General features: G+C 39.3%; 2 protein-coding genes across 2 annotated transcripts; one reads left to right on the top strand and one right to left on the bottom strand.

Moving 5' to 3' along the window:
- Positions 1–4,653: 4,653 nt before the first annotated feature.
- Positions 4,654–11,300, bottom strand: fam241a (family with sequence similarity 241 member A). Its single transcript, XM_017464703.2, has 2 exons — positions 11,083–11,300; positions 4,654–6,564 (listed from the first exon to the last, which is right to left on the bottom strand). The coding sequence occupies exons 1-2, from the start codon at positions 11,191–11,193 to the stop codon at positions 6,265–6,267; spliced, it is 411 nt and encodes a 136-aa protein (XP_017320192.1). The 5' UTR covers positions 11,194–11,300; the 3' UTR covers positions 4,654–6,264.
- A 2,284-nt stretch (positions 11,301–13,584) lies between these two features.
- On the top strand, positions 13,585–17,740 carry eif4eb (eukaryotic translation initiation factor 4eb). Its single transcript, XM_017464702.3, has 7 exons — positions 13,585–13,736; positions 14,899–15,002; positions 15,168–15,263; positions 15,355–15,418; positions 16,452–16,565; positions 16,662–16,801; positions 16,915–17,740. Exons 1-7 carry the CDS (start codon positions 13,719–13,721, stop codon positions 17,027–17,029), a joined length of 651 nt encoding a protein of 216 aa, XP_017320191.2. The 5' UTR covers positions 13,585–13,718; the 3' UTR covers positions 17,030–17,740.
- Positions 17,741–19,735: the final 1,995 nt, after the last annotated feature.

Raw genomic sequence — 19,735 nt, forward strand, 5'->3', positions numbered from 1 at the left:
AAAATAGCAGCGAAGATTTCATGAAATTTTTCATTGGTAAGATTGAAAATATTAGATGTGAAATTCAGGCTATTAAATTGAAACCGGACAGTATTATAACTAACCCTATAGACGATAATATAGCAATAGCAGATCAGTGTTTAGAATGTTTTACTCCCCTTAGAGAGACCGACCTAGCTACATTAATCTCTTCAGCAAATTCATCAACTTGCATACTAGATCCTGTACCTACATGTTTCTTTAAACAGATTTGTCCTGGAGTAATTGAACCACAAAATCAATGCTGGCAGAAGAGAGAACCACAGGAGTTAACAGGAATATATGGAGTTTGGGGGTTGTACAAACAAATCCAAGGTCTAGTCCTAGGTGTCATCTTGGTTGAGGGCCCGAATGACCTGTGTGAAGAAGCTCCTCCTTATTCTCACTGTGTAGGCAGAAGCGTTTCCCTGACCACAGAGAAAAGTCCGGATGGCTGAGGTCCTTCACTATCTTCCTGGCCTTGGTCTAGCACCACTTGCTGTAGATAGACTGCAGATCAGGGAGCTCTTTGCGGATGGTGCGCTCAGCTGACTGCACCACCCTCTGAGAGCCTGCCTATCCTGCTTGATGCTGTTCCCAAACCAAGCTGTGATGCTTCCCATCAGGATGCTCTTGATAGTGTAGGTATAGAAGTTCCTTAGCACCTTAGGTGGCAGTTTAAAGTCCCTTAAGCATCTAAAGTAAATAGACGGGCCTTCTTCACCAGGGTGTTAATGTGACAGGACCACTACAGGTCCTGTGTGATGTGAGTACCAATGTACAGGAAACTGTCGACGCTCTCCACTAGGGCACTACTGATCTTAAGAGGGTGATAGCACCCCCCCGCTTTGTGCTGAAGTCCATTATCAACTCCTGTTGACATTCAGGAGGAGGTTGTTCTCCTGTCACCCGTTTTCCAGGCTTTTAATCTCCTACAAGTAGGCATTCTTGTCGTTATCGGTGATCAGGCCCACCACAACAGCGTCGTCAGCAGCCTTGAAAATGTTGGTAGAGTTGGAAGTGGCCACACAGTAATAAGAGTATAATGATTAAAGAAGGGGGCACAGGACAAATCCCGGGGGGGCTCTAGTGCTGAAAGTGAGGGAGTGTGAGACATGTCTGCTCACCTGTACTGCTTGTGGTCTGCCTGTCAGGAAGTTGGAGACCCACTAACACAGGGACAGCTAAATCCCAGGTCCTCCAACTTGTTGGTGAGTTGGGAGGGGATTATGGTGTTAAATGCTGAGCTGTAGTCAACAAACAGCACTTTACCATAATTTATCTTCCTGGTGTCCTGATGGCACAGGGTTGTATGTAGGAGGTGTGCGATGGCATCATCAGTTGAGCGATTAAACAAAAAGAGCTAACACACCTGTATGACGTGCCTGTAAGTGTAAGATATGTAAGCTAACACCATGGTGAATTTGCTATTTGTTCTCAAGAAGATAATGGCCTGATGGGAGATTCAGTGCTTACATGCAATGCTCTCAGCTATGGAAACCACATCAACAAGGCATGGGAAACCATTGGGTCTGTTGACACAAATATGAAATCTTGTTTGGCTTGCTCAAATGTTATTGCCAGAAGATGATATAAACTCTTGCAATACCTAGTGCAAGTGTCTGGGAAGTTTCAGAAGGTGCTGTATAATCACCTCTCCTATGAAACATGAACAAAGCATATGGGATAGCAGCTCACCAGTGGGAGCCTTCACACATGGTCACATTATAAGATTGCAACAGAGGATGAAAGGAGTTATGCAATTTACTGTACACATCACATTGGCGGAATGACAGGGGTTCAAATCAGGACAAAAACTGACCAAACAGCCAAAGTCCAATTCACCAGAGAATTCAAGTACCAGGCTTGAAAATACACAGACAACAACTGATTGGTTACAGTCGGTTGACTGCAGATAGAGCATTGGCTTTTGATAATCGATTAGTGGCTACTGAGCACACTGTCCACATTTTAAGGTTTTGCTGATGACCACTACAAAACACAGGGGTCCACCCAACCGAGGTGCCAGACCAAAGTCAGTTGGCCATATTGCGCAATAGTAACGACATCTACCACCTAGCAAGGCAGACAGACATTACTTCATTAGTGTTTAACATTATTTTACAAATACTTTTGTAGAGTTTTTGCAGAATAGGCATGAAGCATCTCTATCTCACTATAGAATCTCACTGTCGCAGCATTGTCTACATACAGGGGACTGATTTTTGCTGAGAAGGCATAAGCTAATCCCGAAGCAAAGCAATAAGACTTGAACATGGCACTACACAGTTTGTGCAACCTTGGCCTCATCAGACCATAGCATAATGGTTTGGCAAAAGTTATGCAGGCTTGGATGTTTTTTTTTTTTTTCTTGAGAAAATGTTTCTGTACAGCCATCCTACCCCATACCCCAGACATGTGAAGAATACAAGAGAGTGTTATCACATGCAGGGAGTGACCAGTACTTGCCAGATATACCTGCAGCTTTTTTAATGTTGCAGCAGGTCTCTTGGCAGCTTCCCTGATACGTTTTCCTCTTGTCTTCTTGTCAATTTTGGAGGGACATCCTGTTCTTGGTAAAGTCACTGTGGTGCCCCATTTTTTCTCCACTTGTTGATGATGGCCTTCACAATATTCCATGGTACATCTAATGTTTTGGAAATACATTTACATCCCTCTTCTGATTTCTTGTAGCTTAACAAGGCACAATTACAAAGTAACTTCCTGAACACTAGTGATTCACATCCACAACAGGGTTCATTTTAGATAAGGTGAGTAATGCTCATCCTCACTAGCGTATAGTATTAATAGACTGGGTGATTCTCATCCTCAATAGAGTACTGTATTAACAGCCTAAGTGATTCTCATCCTCAATAGAGTTTTGTATTAATAGATTGAATGATTCTCATCATCATTAGTAAAAGTATCAGCACTCCAGTGATTCTTATTCTTAAATAAGATCAGTATCAGCCCTAGAGTGTATCTTACTCTCAATAAAGATCAGCATCTCACTTAAAAGAATATTATTGTCAACAGGGAGCAATGTTGACACTGAGCAATCATCATTCCTTCTGGAAAAAGTATAATAAGTAATCACTGTAAGCACTGTACAGGGAATACACAGTCTGGACAATGTATAAGGAAGTAGTTCCAGAAGAAATTTTGGAATTCTGGTCTGGAAGTAAGTCAGTCCCCCTGGATAAGGATATCTGCCAACTGCCATAAATGTGCTGTAAATATAAATGTAGAAAGGTAGTGTACATACAAGTATGGTTCCACAAGTAGTTTGTAGTATGAGCACATGTTTGTTTAATTTTTATTGAGAATAGAAAGCACTTTTGTAGGTTGCTCTGGATATGGGATATCTGCTAAATGTTGTAAATATAAAATGTAAGGTCTACAGTCCACTATCATTGCTCTATGAATACTCAACAATGCTTATGTCTGTCTTTTATTTCATTCAATTTATGCGTAGGGAAGCAAGTGGTAGCTCAGTGATTGGAAGGTCATGAGTTCAAATCCCAGGACTGCCACCTGCCACTACTGGAACCTGAGCCCCTAAACCCTCAACTGCTCAGTTGTATAAATGAGATAAATGTAAGTCACACTGGATAATGACATATAATGACATATAATGTGTGGCCACAGATAACAAGCTGGCTTACTAAAATTGGGTTCACCTAACAGCTGAAGCAAATTGTAAAATAGTCCATCCATCCATCCATCTTCTACCGTTTACTCCTTCTTCAGGGTCACAGGGGAACCTGGAGCCTATCCCAGTTAGTACAGGCGGGGTACACCCTGGACAGGGTGCCAGTCCATCACAGAGCACAATCATATACACACACACTACGGACACTTTGGACATGCCAATCAGCCGACCATGCATGTCTTTGGACTGGGGGAGGAAACCGGAGTACCCGGAGGAAACCTCTGCACACACATGGCCCCGGCAGGAATCGAACCCCGTACCCTGGAGGTATGAGGCGAATGTGCTAACCACTAAGCCTTTTTACTCAGCAGATTTGGCTTATGACTAGCTCTGGGTCCTGTTTTGTTGCTCATCCTTGTTTGCTCTGGCTTGCTGTTTTTCTTATTTTTCTATCAGACTACCAAACGCACACATACAGTTTTTAATGCTAACCAACTGCCTCCAGCAACTTACTGTTGATCTGGATGATGATCTGGATGATCCCAGGGGATGCTGAGACCTGCACACTGTAGTGTTCAAACTCACACTTTACAAACAAGCTCTTGCAATAGCCACTGACAAGCCAATTATAGGGATGCGACACTGTTATAATTCTTTATGGTGCTCAAGGGGTGCAACAGAAAATGGGAGTTTGCCCTATTGCTTGGATATCACAAGTTCTACTGCAGACAATGCCACTCAAACTTTACACAAGAGAATCAAAGGAACTACAAAATGTAATAATTATGTTTAAAGTATAAACTAGGTGTATAAATACTATGTTTAAATACTATAGAATGAATTACAAACAGGTGAATATCATCAGTACAAATATACAGACTAGATGCTATATTTCAGTGGCTGTAGTGTAAACATGGTCATTTTGCGGTGTGCATATGTTCCCTCAAATATCTGGCAAACTGATATTCAAATCCAAGAGTACATTTGTTCTTTAAAAACATAGCTTTTATTTAGATAGCCAAATATTAAGCCACAGTTGACTGCAGGTACAGAAGTCAAGTATATAACAATTGACTACTTACAAATAAAATTTCCCAAAAGAGCTGATAGAAAATGCAGCAAGACGGCATAAATAATGATCTAAATTATGGCACAAAGTCTGCTAAATGAGGTAAAGGTACAGCTGTAAACTGCCAATGATCACATTTTTTTTTTTTTTTTTTACATAGAAAGAGGAAATGTCCTCATCATTTTAGTGAATTACAATCATAACCAAAACATATGCCTGTGTTACAGCTGTAACTCAGACAACTCTGCAGTTAAAGATCACATTTATTCACAAATAATTTTCAGATTGTGAGACAGCTGTAAATGGTCTTACAGCTTAACTTATCTTCCATTCAAAAGTTGTCTCTTTTAAAGAACAGAAATTAGCCGGTTATTCATTTTTAAGCATCAGTATGGACAGGTCATGGTTATGTTTTAATGTATTACTTCTAGTATGATTTTTACATTTGCAATTCTTGATGTTATGTAAGAATCATATGAATATAAACCTTCTCATAATACTGAGAGCAATTATGCTATAATAATACATTTGTGTGGACAAATACGTTTATCAGCAGAACACAGGAGATCATGTTAATTATTCATTCACCCATCCATTAATCTTTAGTAATCCTAATCAAGGTTGTCGTGGATCCAGAGCCTATCCCAGGAACACTGGGTGCAAAGCATGAAAACACAGGGCCCCACACATGTACACACATTTGCACTTACATACCATAATGTAAATGCTCAATTCATATAAGCATTAAGAATGAATCATTTGTTTTACATACAGTTCCCATGCCAGAATGTGAATGACATGCCATGCATTGGTACAGTTTGACTTTTATCAACTATTCTTTACTATTTGTTACAAAGAGAGCGATCATTTCTTGATCGCTTTTCCAGGAGATAGGGAGCAGGAAGAGGTTGCCCTCTAGTGCACTTGTGTGGAGAATGCACAGAAAAAAACTATAAGGGCAATGAGATAAAATAACAAAAAAAAAAAAAAAAAGAGAGAGAACTATTAATTAAATTTTAAAGAAAATGTATGATTGATATATCTCTTTTTGTTTTAGTAAGGTAAATTAGTATCATGTTCTTCCTCCTAAAGTGCTTTTTTTCATTAACATCCATGCTAGTTATGAATATGTACTCACTCAACAGTCAATACAAACTGATGCAGATCAAAAACATCTAAATTAGTGCATAGATGATAAGAAAACCTTCAATATCAGCTTTCTGAAACTTCCTACCTAGTCCCATCCCCATTTACAGTGCAATGTAAAAGTGTTTTAATTGAACTCATACAAAAGGTTTATTTTAACCAACAAAATAATTAAAGCATATATAAAAGCTTTATAAAGGTTGAATACTTTTGCATGGCACTGTATACGTATGCAGTCATTTGAGGCTCACAAAGGAGAGAGGCCTAAACCCATCATATGTTAGAATGCTTTTCATTATAAGTGGACATTAAATATGCTGACCTGTGTTAGATCACGCCAAGACACAAAGAACCTAATCATTCCATCCTGTTTAGGCCACTACTTCTGGATGTATATGATGATAATACAAAGAGTTCCTACAAGACCCAGAGCCTGGATGCCAAGGAACCAGAGTAGCAGCCAGAAGAGGAGCACCACCATAGGCTCTACAATCTTCTCCCCAAAGTAGAACTGTGTGAAGCCCATGCCTCTCAGGCACTTATTGAACATCCCAAACAGAGTACCCAGCCTCTCACAGTCATCCACTAGTGCTGCCTCTGGTGCTGTATCCAATCCAGCCTGAGATTCAGACATGGTGTTAGAGGTCCCAGGAGGTCGTGCTCTTGCCCTGAGATCATTCTAAGAAAGGAAGAAGAGCTTGATTAACTTTTTTAAACTTTGGATGGCATCCTTATTTAAGTGGAAATTAACAGAAAGTCACAGGGCTTGTTTAAAATAATATATGTGTAATTAACTGTATATAACTTAATCCTGGCGAACGTGGTGTACATACTTTTCTGACATTTAATGCTATGAGAGTACCATATTGAAAGATAGATGTTCAAATGGATTTCAGTTGCCATGGGTTAAAAAATTATGGTTAGTCAGCAAGAACCATGTGGGCTTTTAAAGAACCGTTGTGAGGTTTGAAGCAGTAAGCAACCGTTATATCTTCGAAGAGTTCTCGAAAGAGAAGATTCTATCTACAACCATTCAACACCCTAATAACCCCCGAGGAACCATGTCTTGCTGTTAAGAGCTGTTAAGATATAAACTTTAAGACAAAAGCTATGGGAACAAATTAGATGAATAGGAATCCCAATTCCGAAAATGTTGGGACAGTATGGAAAATGTTAATAAAAACAAAGGAGTGATTTGTAAATGTACTTTGACTTTAAACAAAAATTATATAAAGACAAGGTATTTGATGTTTTACCTAATCAACTGCATCGTTTTTTGAAGATAAACATTTATTTTGAAATTGATGCATGCAACACATTCCAAAAAAGTTGGGACAGGGTCGATTTAGGACTAATAGCGATGTGACAAGTTGAAATAAGAAGGTGATGTGAAACAGGTGAGGCAATCATCTAATCATAGTATATAAGGAGCCTCCAAATAAGGCCTAGTCCTTCAAGGATGGGTTGAGGCTCGCCAATCTGTCAACAGATGCATCAGCAAATAATCCAATACTTTAAAACAACATTCCCCAAAGACAAATCGGTAGGATTTTGGGTATTTCACCTTCTACAGTGCACAATATAATTTAAAAAATTCAAAGAATCCAGTCAAATCTCAGCGCGTAAAGGACAAGGCCGAAAACCACTTCTGAATGCGCGTGATCTCCAATCCCTCTGATGTCACGGTCTTAAAAACTGTCATGAGTCTGTAATGAATATCCTGACATGGGCTCAGGATTACTTTGTAAACCTTTGTAAGTCAACACCATTTGCCGCTGCATCCACAGATGCAAGTTAAGGCTTTACTATGCAAAGCAGAAGCCATACATCAGGATTGTCCAGAATCACTGCAGACTTCTCTGGGCTCGGTCTCATCTGAGATGGACAGTAGCACAGTGGAATCATGTTTTGTGGTCCGATGAGTCAACAATTCAAATAGTTTTTGGACATAACAGCCATCATGTTCTCCGGGCCAAAGAGGAAAAGGACCATCCAAGCTGTTATCAGTGTCAGGTCCAAAAGCCAGAGACTGTCATGGTATGGGGGTGTGTATCGGGGTATGGGGGTGTGTCAGGGCCCATGGCATGGGTAACTTACACATTTGTGAGGGCACCATTAATGCAGAAAGATATGTACACATTTTGGAGCAACATATGCTGAAATCCAGAGCAGAACAACGCCGAACCACATTCTGCCCGGATTACAAGCGCATGGTTGCGTAAGCAGAGAGTGCGGGTGCTAGCATGGACTGCCTGCAGACCTGACCTGTCTCCGATTGAGAATGTGTGGCGCATTATGAAGTGCAAAATAAGGCAGCGAAGGCCTCATACAGTGCAGCTGAAGAGATGCATAATGGACAAATGGGGGAAAATTCCACTTGCTAAACTTAACCAACTGGTGTCTTAAGTGCCCAAACGCTTAATACAGGTGCAATCAAAATTATTCAACCCCAATTGCAAATCAGGTTTATTGTCAAAATTTACAGACTTTTAGCTGAATGCTTCAAGTGGTTTCCCCAAATTCAACTGAAAATGCCATCTTTAATTTTGAAGATTACGACTTACAGCTCATGGAAATCAAAAATCCAGTATCTCAAAATATTAGAATATGAATTTATAATACAGAAATGTCGACCTGAGAAGATCTCTATTCAGCTAATTAACTCAATATATCTACAAAGCTTTCCTGACCCTTTATCTCTCAGTCTGGTTCACAACCACAATCATGGTGAAGATGAAAATAAATTTTGTATTTCACTTGGAAATCAAGGTCCCAGAGTCTGGAGGAAGAGTCGACAGGACCAGAATCCAAGTTGCTTGAAGTCCAGTGTGAAGTTTCCATAGTCAGTGATGATTTGGGGTGCCATGTCATCTGCTGGTGTTGGTCCACTGTGTTTTCTCAAGTCGAGAGTCAATGCAGCGTCTACCAGGAGACTTTAGAGCACTTCATGCTTCCACCTGCTGACGAGCTTTATGGAGATGCTGATTTCCTTTTCCAGCAGGACGTGGCACCTGCCCACAGTGCTACAACTACTAGTAACTGATTTTACTGTGCTTGATTGGCCAGCCAACTCGCCTGACCTGAACCCCATAGAGAATCTATGAGAGACACCAGACCCAACAATACAGACGAGCTGAAGGCCGCTATCAAAGCAACCTGGACTTCCATAACACCTCAGCAGTGCCACAGGCTGATTGCCTCCATGCCACGCCACATTGATGTAGTAATTTGTGTAAAATGAGCGCCGAACAAGCATTGAGTGCATAAATTAACATACTTTTCAGAAGGTTGGCATTTCTGTATTATAAATTTTGAGATACTGGATTTTTGATTTCTGTGAGCTGTAAACCACGATCATCAAGATTAAAACAAAAAAAAGGCTTGAAATATTTCACTTTATTTGTAATGAATCTAGAATATATGAAAATTCCACTTTTCTAAATTAAATTACGGAAAAAAATGTACTTTTCCACGATATTAAATTTTTTTCAGATGCACCTGTGTGTACATACACACACACACACACACACACACACACACACACACACACACACACACACACACACACATATATATATATATATATATATATATATATATATATACACACATACACATATACACACACAGTATCTCACAAAAGTGAGTACACCCCTCACATTTTTGTAAATATTTGATTATATCTTTTCATGTGACAACACTGAAGAAATGACACTTTGCTACAATGTAAAGTAGTGAGTTTACAGCTTCGACCAAAGAAGTTGAGTGCACGTGCTCAGCGTCATATCCAGAGGTTGTGTTTGGGAAATAGACGTATGAGTGCTGCCAGCATTGCTGCAGAAGTTGAAGGGGTGGGGGGTCAGCCTGTCAGTGCTCAGACCATACGCCGCACACTGCATCAAATTGGTCTGCATGGCTGTCGTCCCAGAAGGAAGCCTCTTCTAAAGATGATGCACAAGAAAGCCGCAAACAGTTTGCTTAAGACAAGCAGACTAAGGACATGGATTTCTGGAACCATGTCCTGTGGTCTGATGAGACCAAGATAAACTTATTTGGTTCAGATGGTGTCAAGCTTGTGTGGCAGCAACCAGGTGAGGAGTACAAAGACAAGTGTGTCTTGCCTACAGTCAAGCTTGGTGGTGGGAGTGTCATGGTCTGGGGCTGCATGAGTGCTGCCGACACTGGGGAGCTACAGTTCATTGAGGGAACCATGAATGCCAACATGTACTGTGACATACTGAAGCAGAGCATGATCAGTATGCAGTATTCCAGCATGATAACGACCCCAAACACACCTCCAAGACGACCACTGCCTTGCTAAAGAAGCTGAGGGTGAAGGTGATGGACTGGCCAAGCATGTCTCCAGACCTAAACCCTATTGAGCATCTGTGGGGCATCCTCAAACGGAAGGTGGAGGAGTGCAAAGTCTCTAACATCCACCAGCTCCGTGATGTCATCATGGAGGAGTGGAAGAAGACTCCAGTGGCAACCTGTGAAGCTCTGGTGAACTCCATGCCCAAGAGGGTTAAGGCAGTGCTGGAAACTAATGGTGGCCACACAAAATATTGACACTTTGGGCCCAATTTGGACATTTTCACTTAGGGGTGTACTCACTTTTGTTGCCAGCGGTTTAGATATTAATGGCTGTGTGTTTAGTTATTTTGAGGGGACAGCAAATTTACACCGTTACACAAGCTGTACACTCACTACTTTACATTGTAGCAAAGTGTCATTTCTTCAGTGTTGTCACATGAAAAGATATAATCAAATATTTACAAAAATGTCAGGGGTGCACTCACTTTTGTGAGATACTGTATATACAATATATATAAGACAAAGCTTAACGTAAGGATTAATAATAATGAATGAATGCCTTTTATTGTCACTATACATATGTACAATGAAATTAAGATTAAAATACGGTTAATTTGAAACTGTACCGTGAAACACATTAAAATGAAGGCTAATTTAAATAAAGCTGTTAAAAAGTCCTATTTGCATGCGCACGTACAGTTCCGCTTCACGTTAAACAGTAATTCTTCATGACAAACAAATTTCTTCCGCATAGTAACCGACAGGTCCAAAGATCACGATGTATAAATGAACATTAAATCGTTATGTATAGCTCCTCGTGTTTGTTTTAGACAGAGATTAGAGCAGCCAGTGATCACAGTTGCTGAGTGACTAACTTGTTTACCTGCTCGCTGCCTGTGTACCGGCCCGAATACCTGCTCTGACCTTCTGCCTCGAGGAAAACACGACCATTAATCACTGTCGCATCGCTCACTCTCGGCACCTCCTTGGACATTTTGCCACCGAAGACTAAATCCAATTTACAGAGACCGGGAGAAGGGACTGAAGAGCTTAGCCTTGCTTGAAACACTTCCTGTTTCGGTTGTCAAATACGGGACTCGTATGACGTCATCGGGGTCGTAACAAACCGCTGAGGCGCATTCAACTTCTCCACACAGCAGGAGCATTTTAGCGGTATAATCAAGCTTTCTATAGTAATGACTACTTGGTCCCTGAATATTTTGATTCTAAGCACATTCTACTTATATAATCAAATACAAATGTATGTGTCAGTAGTGGATGTAGTAAAAGTTAAGCATTGTATACAAGGTTTCCACAGAAACAGGATGTTTGGGATATGTTTGGATTGAAGACAATGGCCAGACTGGTTCGACCTTACAGGATGGTATGGTAATCAAATAAGTCGCTTTACGACTGTGATGATCAGAAAAGCTTCCCAGAATATATGACACATGAAACCTTGAGGCTGACGGACTATAGAAACAGAAGACCACGTCAGTTTCCACGCCTGTCAACCAAGAACTGGAATCTGTTAGTGTATTCACAGGCAGTTGAAGATTTGGGAAAATGCCACCTGGTCATTTGAATCTCAATTCCTGCTGCAACATACAGATGATGGGATCATAATTTGTCATCAACAGCGTGAATCCATGGACCCAACCTGCCTCGTGTCAGTAGTTGAGGCTGGTGTGGCCTTGTTTGAATGCCACAGCCTGTCTGAGTATTGTTGCTGACCACGTGCATCCCTTTATGGCGCCACAGTTTACTAGTTTACCAATCTTATATTGGCTACTTCCAGTATGATCTTGCACCATGTCACAATGCACAAGTTGTCTCATTTGGTTCCATGAATATGACAGTTAGATCACTGTACTCCAGTGGCCTCGCCAGTCACCAAATCTGAATCCAATAGAGTACCTTTGAGATTTGGTAGAATAGCAGATTTGCAGCATGAATGAATGTGCAGCTGGCATATTCATATGATACAATCATGTCAACATAGATGAGAATTGCAAGGAAATGTTTCCAACACCTTGTGGAATCCATGCCATGATGAACTGAGACTTTTCTGAGAGCAGGGGGATAGCAGTGGGGGGGGGGGGTCTACCCAGTATTAATAAGGTGTTCCTAGTAAATTTGCAGGTCAGTATATGTGCAACTGAATACATTCATTTATAATACACTTTATGGCCAAAAGTCTGTGGACACCTGAGTGTCACACCCTTTTTCCACAGATTTATTCCCCTTTTGCTGTTATAATAACCTTCACTATTCTGGAAAGGCTTTCCACTAGATTCTGGCTTGTGGCTGTGGGGATTTGCCCTCAGTCACAAGAGCATTGGTGAGGTTAAGCACTGATGTTGGGTAAGGAGACCTGGTGCACAGTCAACATTCATAGGTCCTGTTCATCCGAAAGGTGTTCAGCAGGGTTGAGGTCAGGGTCTTCTGCAGGACACTCAAGTTCCTACACTCCAATTTTGGCAAACCATGTCTTTCATGGAGCTCGCTTTGTGCACAGGGACATTTTCATGCTGGAACAGGTTTGGGCCTATTAATTCCAGTGAAGGGAAATTGTAATGCTACAGCATTCAAATACATCGTATACAACTGTGCACCTCAAACTTAGTGGTTACAGTTTAGGGAAGAACCACCTATGGATGTGATTGTCAGGTCTCCACAAACTTAGGAGTAATAGGAGTAAATCCTAGCCTTACAAGTAAGTGAAAGTCTGATCTCCAGTTATCTGAAGCGTTTGATTTTAGTTATCGCTGCTAAACGTTGCACAACCAGATTTTTAGTTTAAGGGGGCAGTTTCACATGGGTGATAGGTGTTGGATAACTTTTTTGTTTCAATAAAAAAAAAAACTATTTTGCATTTGTTTTATCTTAGAGTTTGTTTTAATTTCTGAAACAATTGAGTATGAGATATACACAAAACAGAAGAAATCAGAAATATCTTTTCACAGCACTGTAAGTTTAAAAAGGGTTTGCTAGATGTTTTAGTAGAACTACACTATATGGCACTGTAAATATAAATTTAAAGATGCAGCCTAACTTCATGACAAGCTTCCTGGGTAGCTAACTCACTCATAAGCTTCCTGAGGTGCCAAAAGTGTGCAATATATTCATGGGAAATATTGTCAAGAATTTTACATATAAAACACTTTTATAGTCTTACTGTTACTATTAAAAATTCACATATAGAAAACACTTTTAAAATTACAATGCTAATGGTTTCATTATTATTATTTAAAAAAAAAAATTAAAAAAGGAAACTATTATATATTTAAGTTGAGCTAAGTTTATGTTGGACTCTGTGCTGTGTCTGTTAGCCCCATAGGCTCTCCGGCTTCGACCAATGAGACTCAGGCTACTTTCAAAACAGCATACTACCGTACTAATCAGTATGAAGTAGTAGTACGCCGCCTATATGTGGGCATACTATCTAGTAGGGTAGTACGCGGTTTGGGACGCAGCCTGAATGTTCCATATGAGGCCTGTGTGAACAAGTCATGGAAAATGGCGACTGCCGAGCCGGTGAGTCAATGCTTTACTCTAAGAATATTTTTTCACTTTTTTCGAGTTCTGTTTAGCATTCATAAGCTACTCTATCAAAATTAATGTGTGTGTAGATGACTTAGTTCAGAATTACCCGGGAATGTGAGCTACAGTTAGACTTCAGTAAAGTTAACCGACATGTTTGAATGGGAGAGCTGAAGTAAGTTACTCCTGACTGGCTTCACAAGTTCGGCTCAGACTAGTTTGTTATATTGTTTCGAGAATCGTCGGAGCTGGCTTAGCAGGCTCGTTAACAGAGGTTGTTGTTTCAGATGTGTATTCTGTAGGCTACACCTAACTGCCACTGCTGTTGTTCTGGATATTTGGCATTGCTTTTGTATGAGTACACGCTGCCCCACGTAGCGTATTATACAGCAGTGAAAGAGTGCATGAGTTGAACGTTAGCAAACTAGCGACGTCCCTGTCCTGTTCTTGACCAGGCGGTGTTTCCCTCCACATGTTTGTTATCTTAGTTAATGTAGAGAACACCATACACACGGAGCTAAAAGTGAGTTGACAGCTGTGCCGCCACGACATCTGTATCTGACTGAACTCTCTAGAGAAGTCTCAGGAAGGAAGAAAAAAAATCCCACCACCATCATAATACCTATTTTATTTGACAAACATCAAGCAAGCTCATGTTGGTGTAATAAATTCAGGATTACTTCTGAAATGCTTAAGCCTTGGTGTGTGATAAAACCGCAGACAGACATGAATGCACTATGTAGTTGTCTCGTGTAGTTCCCAGCTCTTGATTGTGCTGAGTATTATGTTGTAGAGCTAGTTGATGTGAACTTGATGTTTTGTTTTTAAATAATGTTGTAGAACCAGACTTTAAATCGGAGCTGAGACTAGTTTCACATTTGTATTGGGTTTGACAACGAGAATGCATTCAGAACTGTATGTTGCGGTACTAGATATAAGACATTACTCCACCTTATATGAACCTACTACTACTACTGGGAATTACGTAGAAATGCTTTGGAATTGTAAATCGATTCATTTCAACACAAACGTAGACAGCCATTTCTTTTTCGCAGCCTTCAGGTAGTTGTGTAGTGTACTTGAATCAAGTAGGTTATATACTAGACTTGACATTTCCAAAAGGCGTTTTTTGTTTGTTGGCATTTCTTTTCTCAAGGAGGTAATATTGAATCCATCGAAGAGTGAAGAGGAGAACTCAGAAGAGACGAGCCAGGAGATTGTCAGCCCTGAGTGTTATATCAAACATCCACTACAAAACAGGTCAACCATATGCTCGTCAACACGGTTCTGCCGCTCATATTTCTTTCTATTTTACACTTTCTGTTTTGCACGGTGTTATTTTAGCTGACAGACTTGTCATGTTTTGGGTGTACAGGATTGTTGTTGTTTTTTGAGAGGATGTGTAAATTGCTTGTCTTCTTGCAGATGGACTTTATGGTTCTTTAAAAATGACAAGAGCAAAACATGGCAAGCCAACTTGCGACTGATTTCCAAATTTGACACAGTAGAGGATTTTTGGGCGTAAGGACTTAATTTTGTATGTATATCTAAGAATAACTTGCAGAGAAATATATTAAACTGCTTTGGGTTGATGGCCTGTTTGTCTTTTTAGGCTTTATAACCACATTCAGCTGTCCAGTAATTTGATGTCTGGTTGTGACTATTCGCTGTTCAAGGTGAACTTCCTTTATTATTATTATTATTATTATTATTATTATTATTATTATTATTATTAGAGATGCACTGATGTATCGGCCGATAAAGCCTTTTTTTCCTGCTATCGGCCAATTAGTTTAAAAACATCCGATGATCAGGACTGATTATTTCCTGTCAATCAAAAGAGGGCGAGAGAACACATTGATTTCGTGCTGTGTGTAAAGATGTTGTCTCTTGTGTGGAATGATGACAAAACTGCCGTTTGTAAGCTCTGCACTGCTAAAATTTTACATCAGAAGTGAGCAGCAGTGAAACGGGAGTTTCGGCATCGAGTCTAATATTTTTTTGCCGCGCTGCTTGTGCTGAATTAAAGGGCCAGTATACCGCTGAAAGATTTAAATGAAGATGGTTTGACAAAAAAACTATATATTACGCAGAAAAATATATTTGTAGAGTAGTATAATCCTTATCCAGTTAATCTTAATATATAAAAGAAAAGGTTTATATTATATATTAGTTTGTTGTTCAGTGATGAAGTAAAAATGGTTTTGTTTGTGGTGAGTGAATGTGAAGACTAACAGGATTTTTTTGTTGTTGTTTTTTTTAGAATTCAGGCAATGTTAATATGAATTAATAACATTCAATAAGTTCAGAAATCTTACTTTAATCTTCAGAATTGAGTTCATGTGTTAATGTTAATTTGAGTAATGTGTTTTCTGTTTATGAGACCAGTTACTGTGAAACAACTTGTTGAAATGGATAGAATAAAGTTTTTATTTGCATTTCCTTCACAACTGTGGAATTAATTATTATTCATTTAAAAGAAGGCATAAAAGGCAGAACTATCGGTATTGGCCGATATCACTCTGAATAATCGTTTGTCATATCGGCTGAGAAATTTAGTATCAGTGCATCTCTGATTATTATTATTATTATTATTATTATTATTATTATTATTATTATTATTTGTGTCTTTGTATAGTAAATGCAAGTTCATTATGATGTTTTAGTCAAGATTTTGTATGCCTACATTTTGCATTTTGTGCGTTACAGGACGACATTGAGCCCATGTGGGAGGATGAGAGAAATAAGAAAGGAGGGCGCTGGCTCATCACCCTCAACAAACAACAGAGGAAACTCGACCTGGACCGTTTTTGGCTGGAAACGGTGAGCATCCTTATGAAGTTGCTGCTTTAACCTGATCCCATGTGCAGTTGTTTACAGCTTTGTTCTTGTCATGATGTTCTTTCTGTGTGGTCGCAGATGCTTTGCCTCATAGGAGAAGCTTTTGATGACTACAGTGATGATGTGTGCGGTGCTGTAGTCAACATCCGAACAAAAGGAGATAAAATTGCTGTCTGGACAACCGATTACGAGAACAAAGAAGCAATAACGCACATAGGGTTAGACGTGTACACACATACATAAAAAAAAAAAAACAGATGTAAAGTATAGTGAAAGATGCATATCTTAATGCAAAAACATTCTTCTGCATTGATATGGTCTTTTTTTACAGGAGGGTCTATAAGGAGCGGTTAGGAATCCCTATGAAGATGACCATTGGTTATCAGTCTCATGCTGACACAGCCACTAAGAGTGGCTCAACTACCAAGAACAAGTTCGTGGTCTGAAATTCTGAGCCTGATTTCTCTCTCTCTCTCTCTCTCTCTCTCTCTCTCTCTCTCTCTCTCTCTCTCTCTCTCTGTCTCTCTGTCTCTCTCTCTCTCTCTCTCTCTCTCTCTCTCTCTCTCTGTCTCTCTGTCTCTCTCTCTCTCTCTCTCTCTCTTTGTCTCTCCCCCTCTCTTTCTCATGCACTTTGCCTTTCTGCCCTGAACCAAAGCTTCAAATTAACAGGTTCTCACCCAGGTTCTGAGCCCCAACAGGAATCTCTAACTCCCACATACACCTTTAAGGAACTCACGTTACAAAGTTTGGTCAGCATGTAATACACGACTCAAAGTGTTAACTCAAACATATCAAATCCAACTAAGCAAAAACAGCAAAGCATTATGATGTAGCCTCAGATCTTCAATATATTGATGGTCTCATCAAAAATGACTTGAACAAACTTGCCTATTCATTGTTAAACAGGACTCAGAGATTGTAAAATATTTGCTGTGTTCCTTTTGAAACAAATGTGTTGAATTATTTAATGGCTGAGGAAAGGAAATACCTGTGTTCCCTTATCCAGCAGCTAATGAACACACTTTTAATTTATTCAGATTTTATCTTAAAATTTCATGAAGGTGGTATAAAGCCGCCCATGTAATCGAGCAAATCTTCAAAAGGCTGCCTTATTTCTTTCAGCATTAACATTATTAAATTTGGGGTTTTGCAATTCAGTATGTGTTTTTCTTTTTCTTTTATTTTATATATATATATATATATATATATATATATATATATATATATATATATATATATATATATATATATATATATATACACACACAAGAGTTTTACATTCCTTGTTAGAATGGTAGCATATAGGACTTTAATGACCCTGTAATAGATAATTTTTTTATTGTCTGAATGTAATTGGTTTTAACTTGGTACATCCTAGGCTGAACATTATCACTAGGTCTTTAAATAAAGTAGATTCATGTGGATTGAATTTATTTCTCTAAAAATGGCAACAGGCTCTTAACTTTTAAACACAAAGGGATCTGGTTGATGACAGTGTCACCACAGAATGAGCTCTGAATGAAAACTAACAAAAAATAACAGCACAAACTGGTTTGTGTTCTAGTTGTAAGCATTGGCCCACAGTCAATTTTTGCAGTGGTATTTGACAGCTGTGTCGTCAAATAGTCAATATCTACATACTACAACTTAAGGCGCGACCTCATATTGATCATGCTGACTAAAAGTTTACATATTATTTCTCAGTAAAATTTATGAAACACTGTCTTAAAAACTATTTCAATTAGCATTAATGAGAAACCAAATCAAGGCATTCTTAAAAAGAACCCAAATTTCGGCATTCTTTCTACCACAGTGTTGTTTCTCAGTGCTGTATATGTTTGAAGGGGGAAAATAATTAAAATCATTTGTCATACAGCTCTTCCATCTATAACTAAGAGTTAGCTGTGTGTGCTGGTCTATAAACAGTTGGCTACAGTCACAGAAGCTTTAATTGAGATGATCAGGCTCCCTGAGTTCCAGAAACAGGTGCATGAATATTGTATGTCATAGCCCATGGCAATGAAGTGGTTATGAAGTAGTGATCTGTTGTTCATGAAAGAGTCAACTCATTGAACCGACTCTTTAACTGGCCATTTGAAGTCGGCTCTCTTAACTAATGATCAGTAATATATAGTCCCCTACAAAACTATTGGAATGGCAAGGCCAATTAAATTTTTTGTGATATACACCAAAGGGTTTGAGATGAAAAGATGGATATGAGATGAGAGTTTAGGATTTTAGCTTGTATTTCCTGGTATTTAGATCTAGATGTGTTAAACAACATAAAACATAGAACCTTTTATATTAGACCACCCAATTTTTCGGCAAAAAAAAGTAGAGGAACAGATAAGCCTTGAAGTAAATGAAAGTAAATAGCACTTCATATTTGGTTGCATATCAATTGCTTACAACAACTGCATAAAGCCTGCAACTCACTGACATCATCTAATTGTTGGTTTCTTCTTTTGTGATGTTCTTCCAGGCTTTTACCACAGCCTCTTTCAGTTGTTGTTTGTTTTGGGGGGTTTCTCCCTTCAGTCTCCTCTTTAGGAGGTGAAATGCTGCTCAATTGGGTTAAGGTCTGGTGAATGACTTGACCAGTCTTAAACCTTCCACTTTTCTCCCTGATAAAGTCCTCTGTTGTGTTGGCACTGTGTTTTAGGTCATTGTCTTGCTGCATGATAAAATTCCTCCTGATTTAATTTCTCTGTAAATTGGCAGACAAAATGTTTCTGTAATCTGCTGAATTCATTCTGCTGCTACCATCATGAATTACATCATCAATAAAGATTTGTGAGAATGTTCCAGAAGCAGCCATGCAAGCCCAAGCCATGACACTACCTTCATCATGTTTCAGAGATGAGCTTGTATGTTTTGGATCTTGAGCAAATCATTTCTTTCTCCACACTTTGGCCTTTACATCACTTTGGTAGAGGTTAATCTTGGTTCCAAAACTTTTGTGGCTCATTTCTCTATTTTTTTGCGTATTCCATTCTGACTTTCCGATTGTTACTGCTGAAGAGTGGTATGCATCTTATGGTATGGCCTCTACATTTCTGCAAATGACATCTCCTTTGAACAGTGGATTGTGATACCTTCACCTTTGCCCTGTGGAGGTTGTTGGTGATGTCACTGACTGTTGTTTTTAGGTT

The sequence above is a fragment of the Ictalurus punctatus genome, chromosome 3 (genome assembly GCF_001660625.3).
Source record: "Ictalurus punctatus breed USDA103 chromosome 3, Coco_2.0, whole genome shotgun sequence".
Taxonomy (NCBI): Eukaryota; Metazoa; Chordata; class Actinopteri; order Siluriformes; family Ictaluridae; genus Ictalurus; species Ictalurus punctatus.

Bases quoted from the DNA above. Each gene is read 5' to 3' on its own strand.
- fam241a (XM_017464703.2), bottom strand. From the start codon at position 11,193: ATGTCCAAGGAGGTGCCGAGAGTGAGCGATGCGACAGTGATTAATGGT. The intron at 6,565-11,082 runs GTAAACAAGTTA...TTCCTTTCTTAG, and splicing joins GGTACACAGGCAGCGAGCAG to AATGATCTCAGGGCAAGAGC.
- eif4eb (XM_017464702.3), top strand. The intron at 15,003-15,167 runs GTCAACCATATG...GTCTTCTTGCAG, and splicing joins AAACATCCACTACAAAACAG to ATGGACTTTATGGTTCTTTA. The intron at 16,566-16,661 runs GTGAGCATCCTT...GTGTGGTCGCAG, and splicing joins ACCGTTTTTGGCTGGAAACG to ATGCTTTGCCTCATAGGAGA.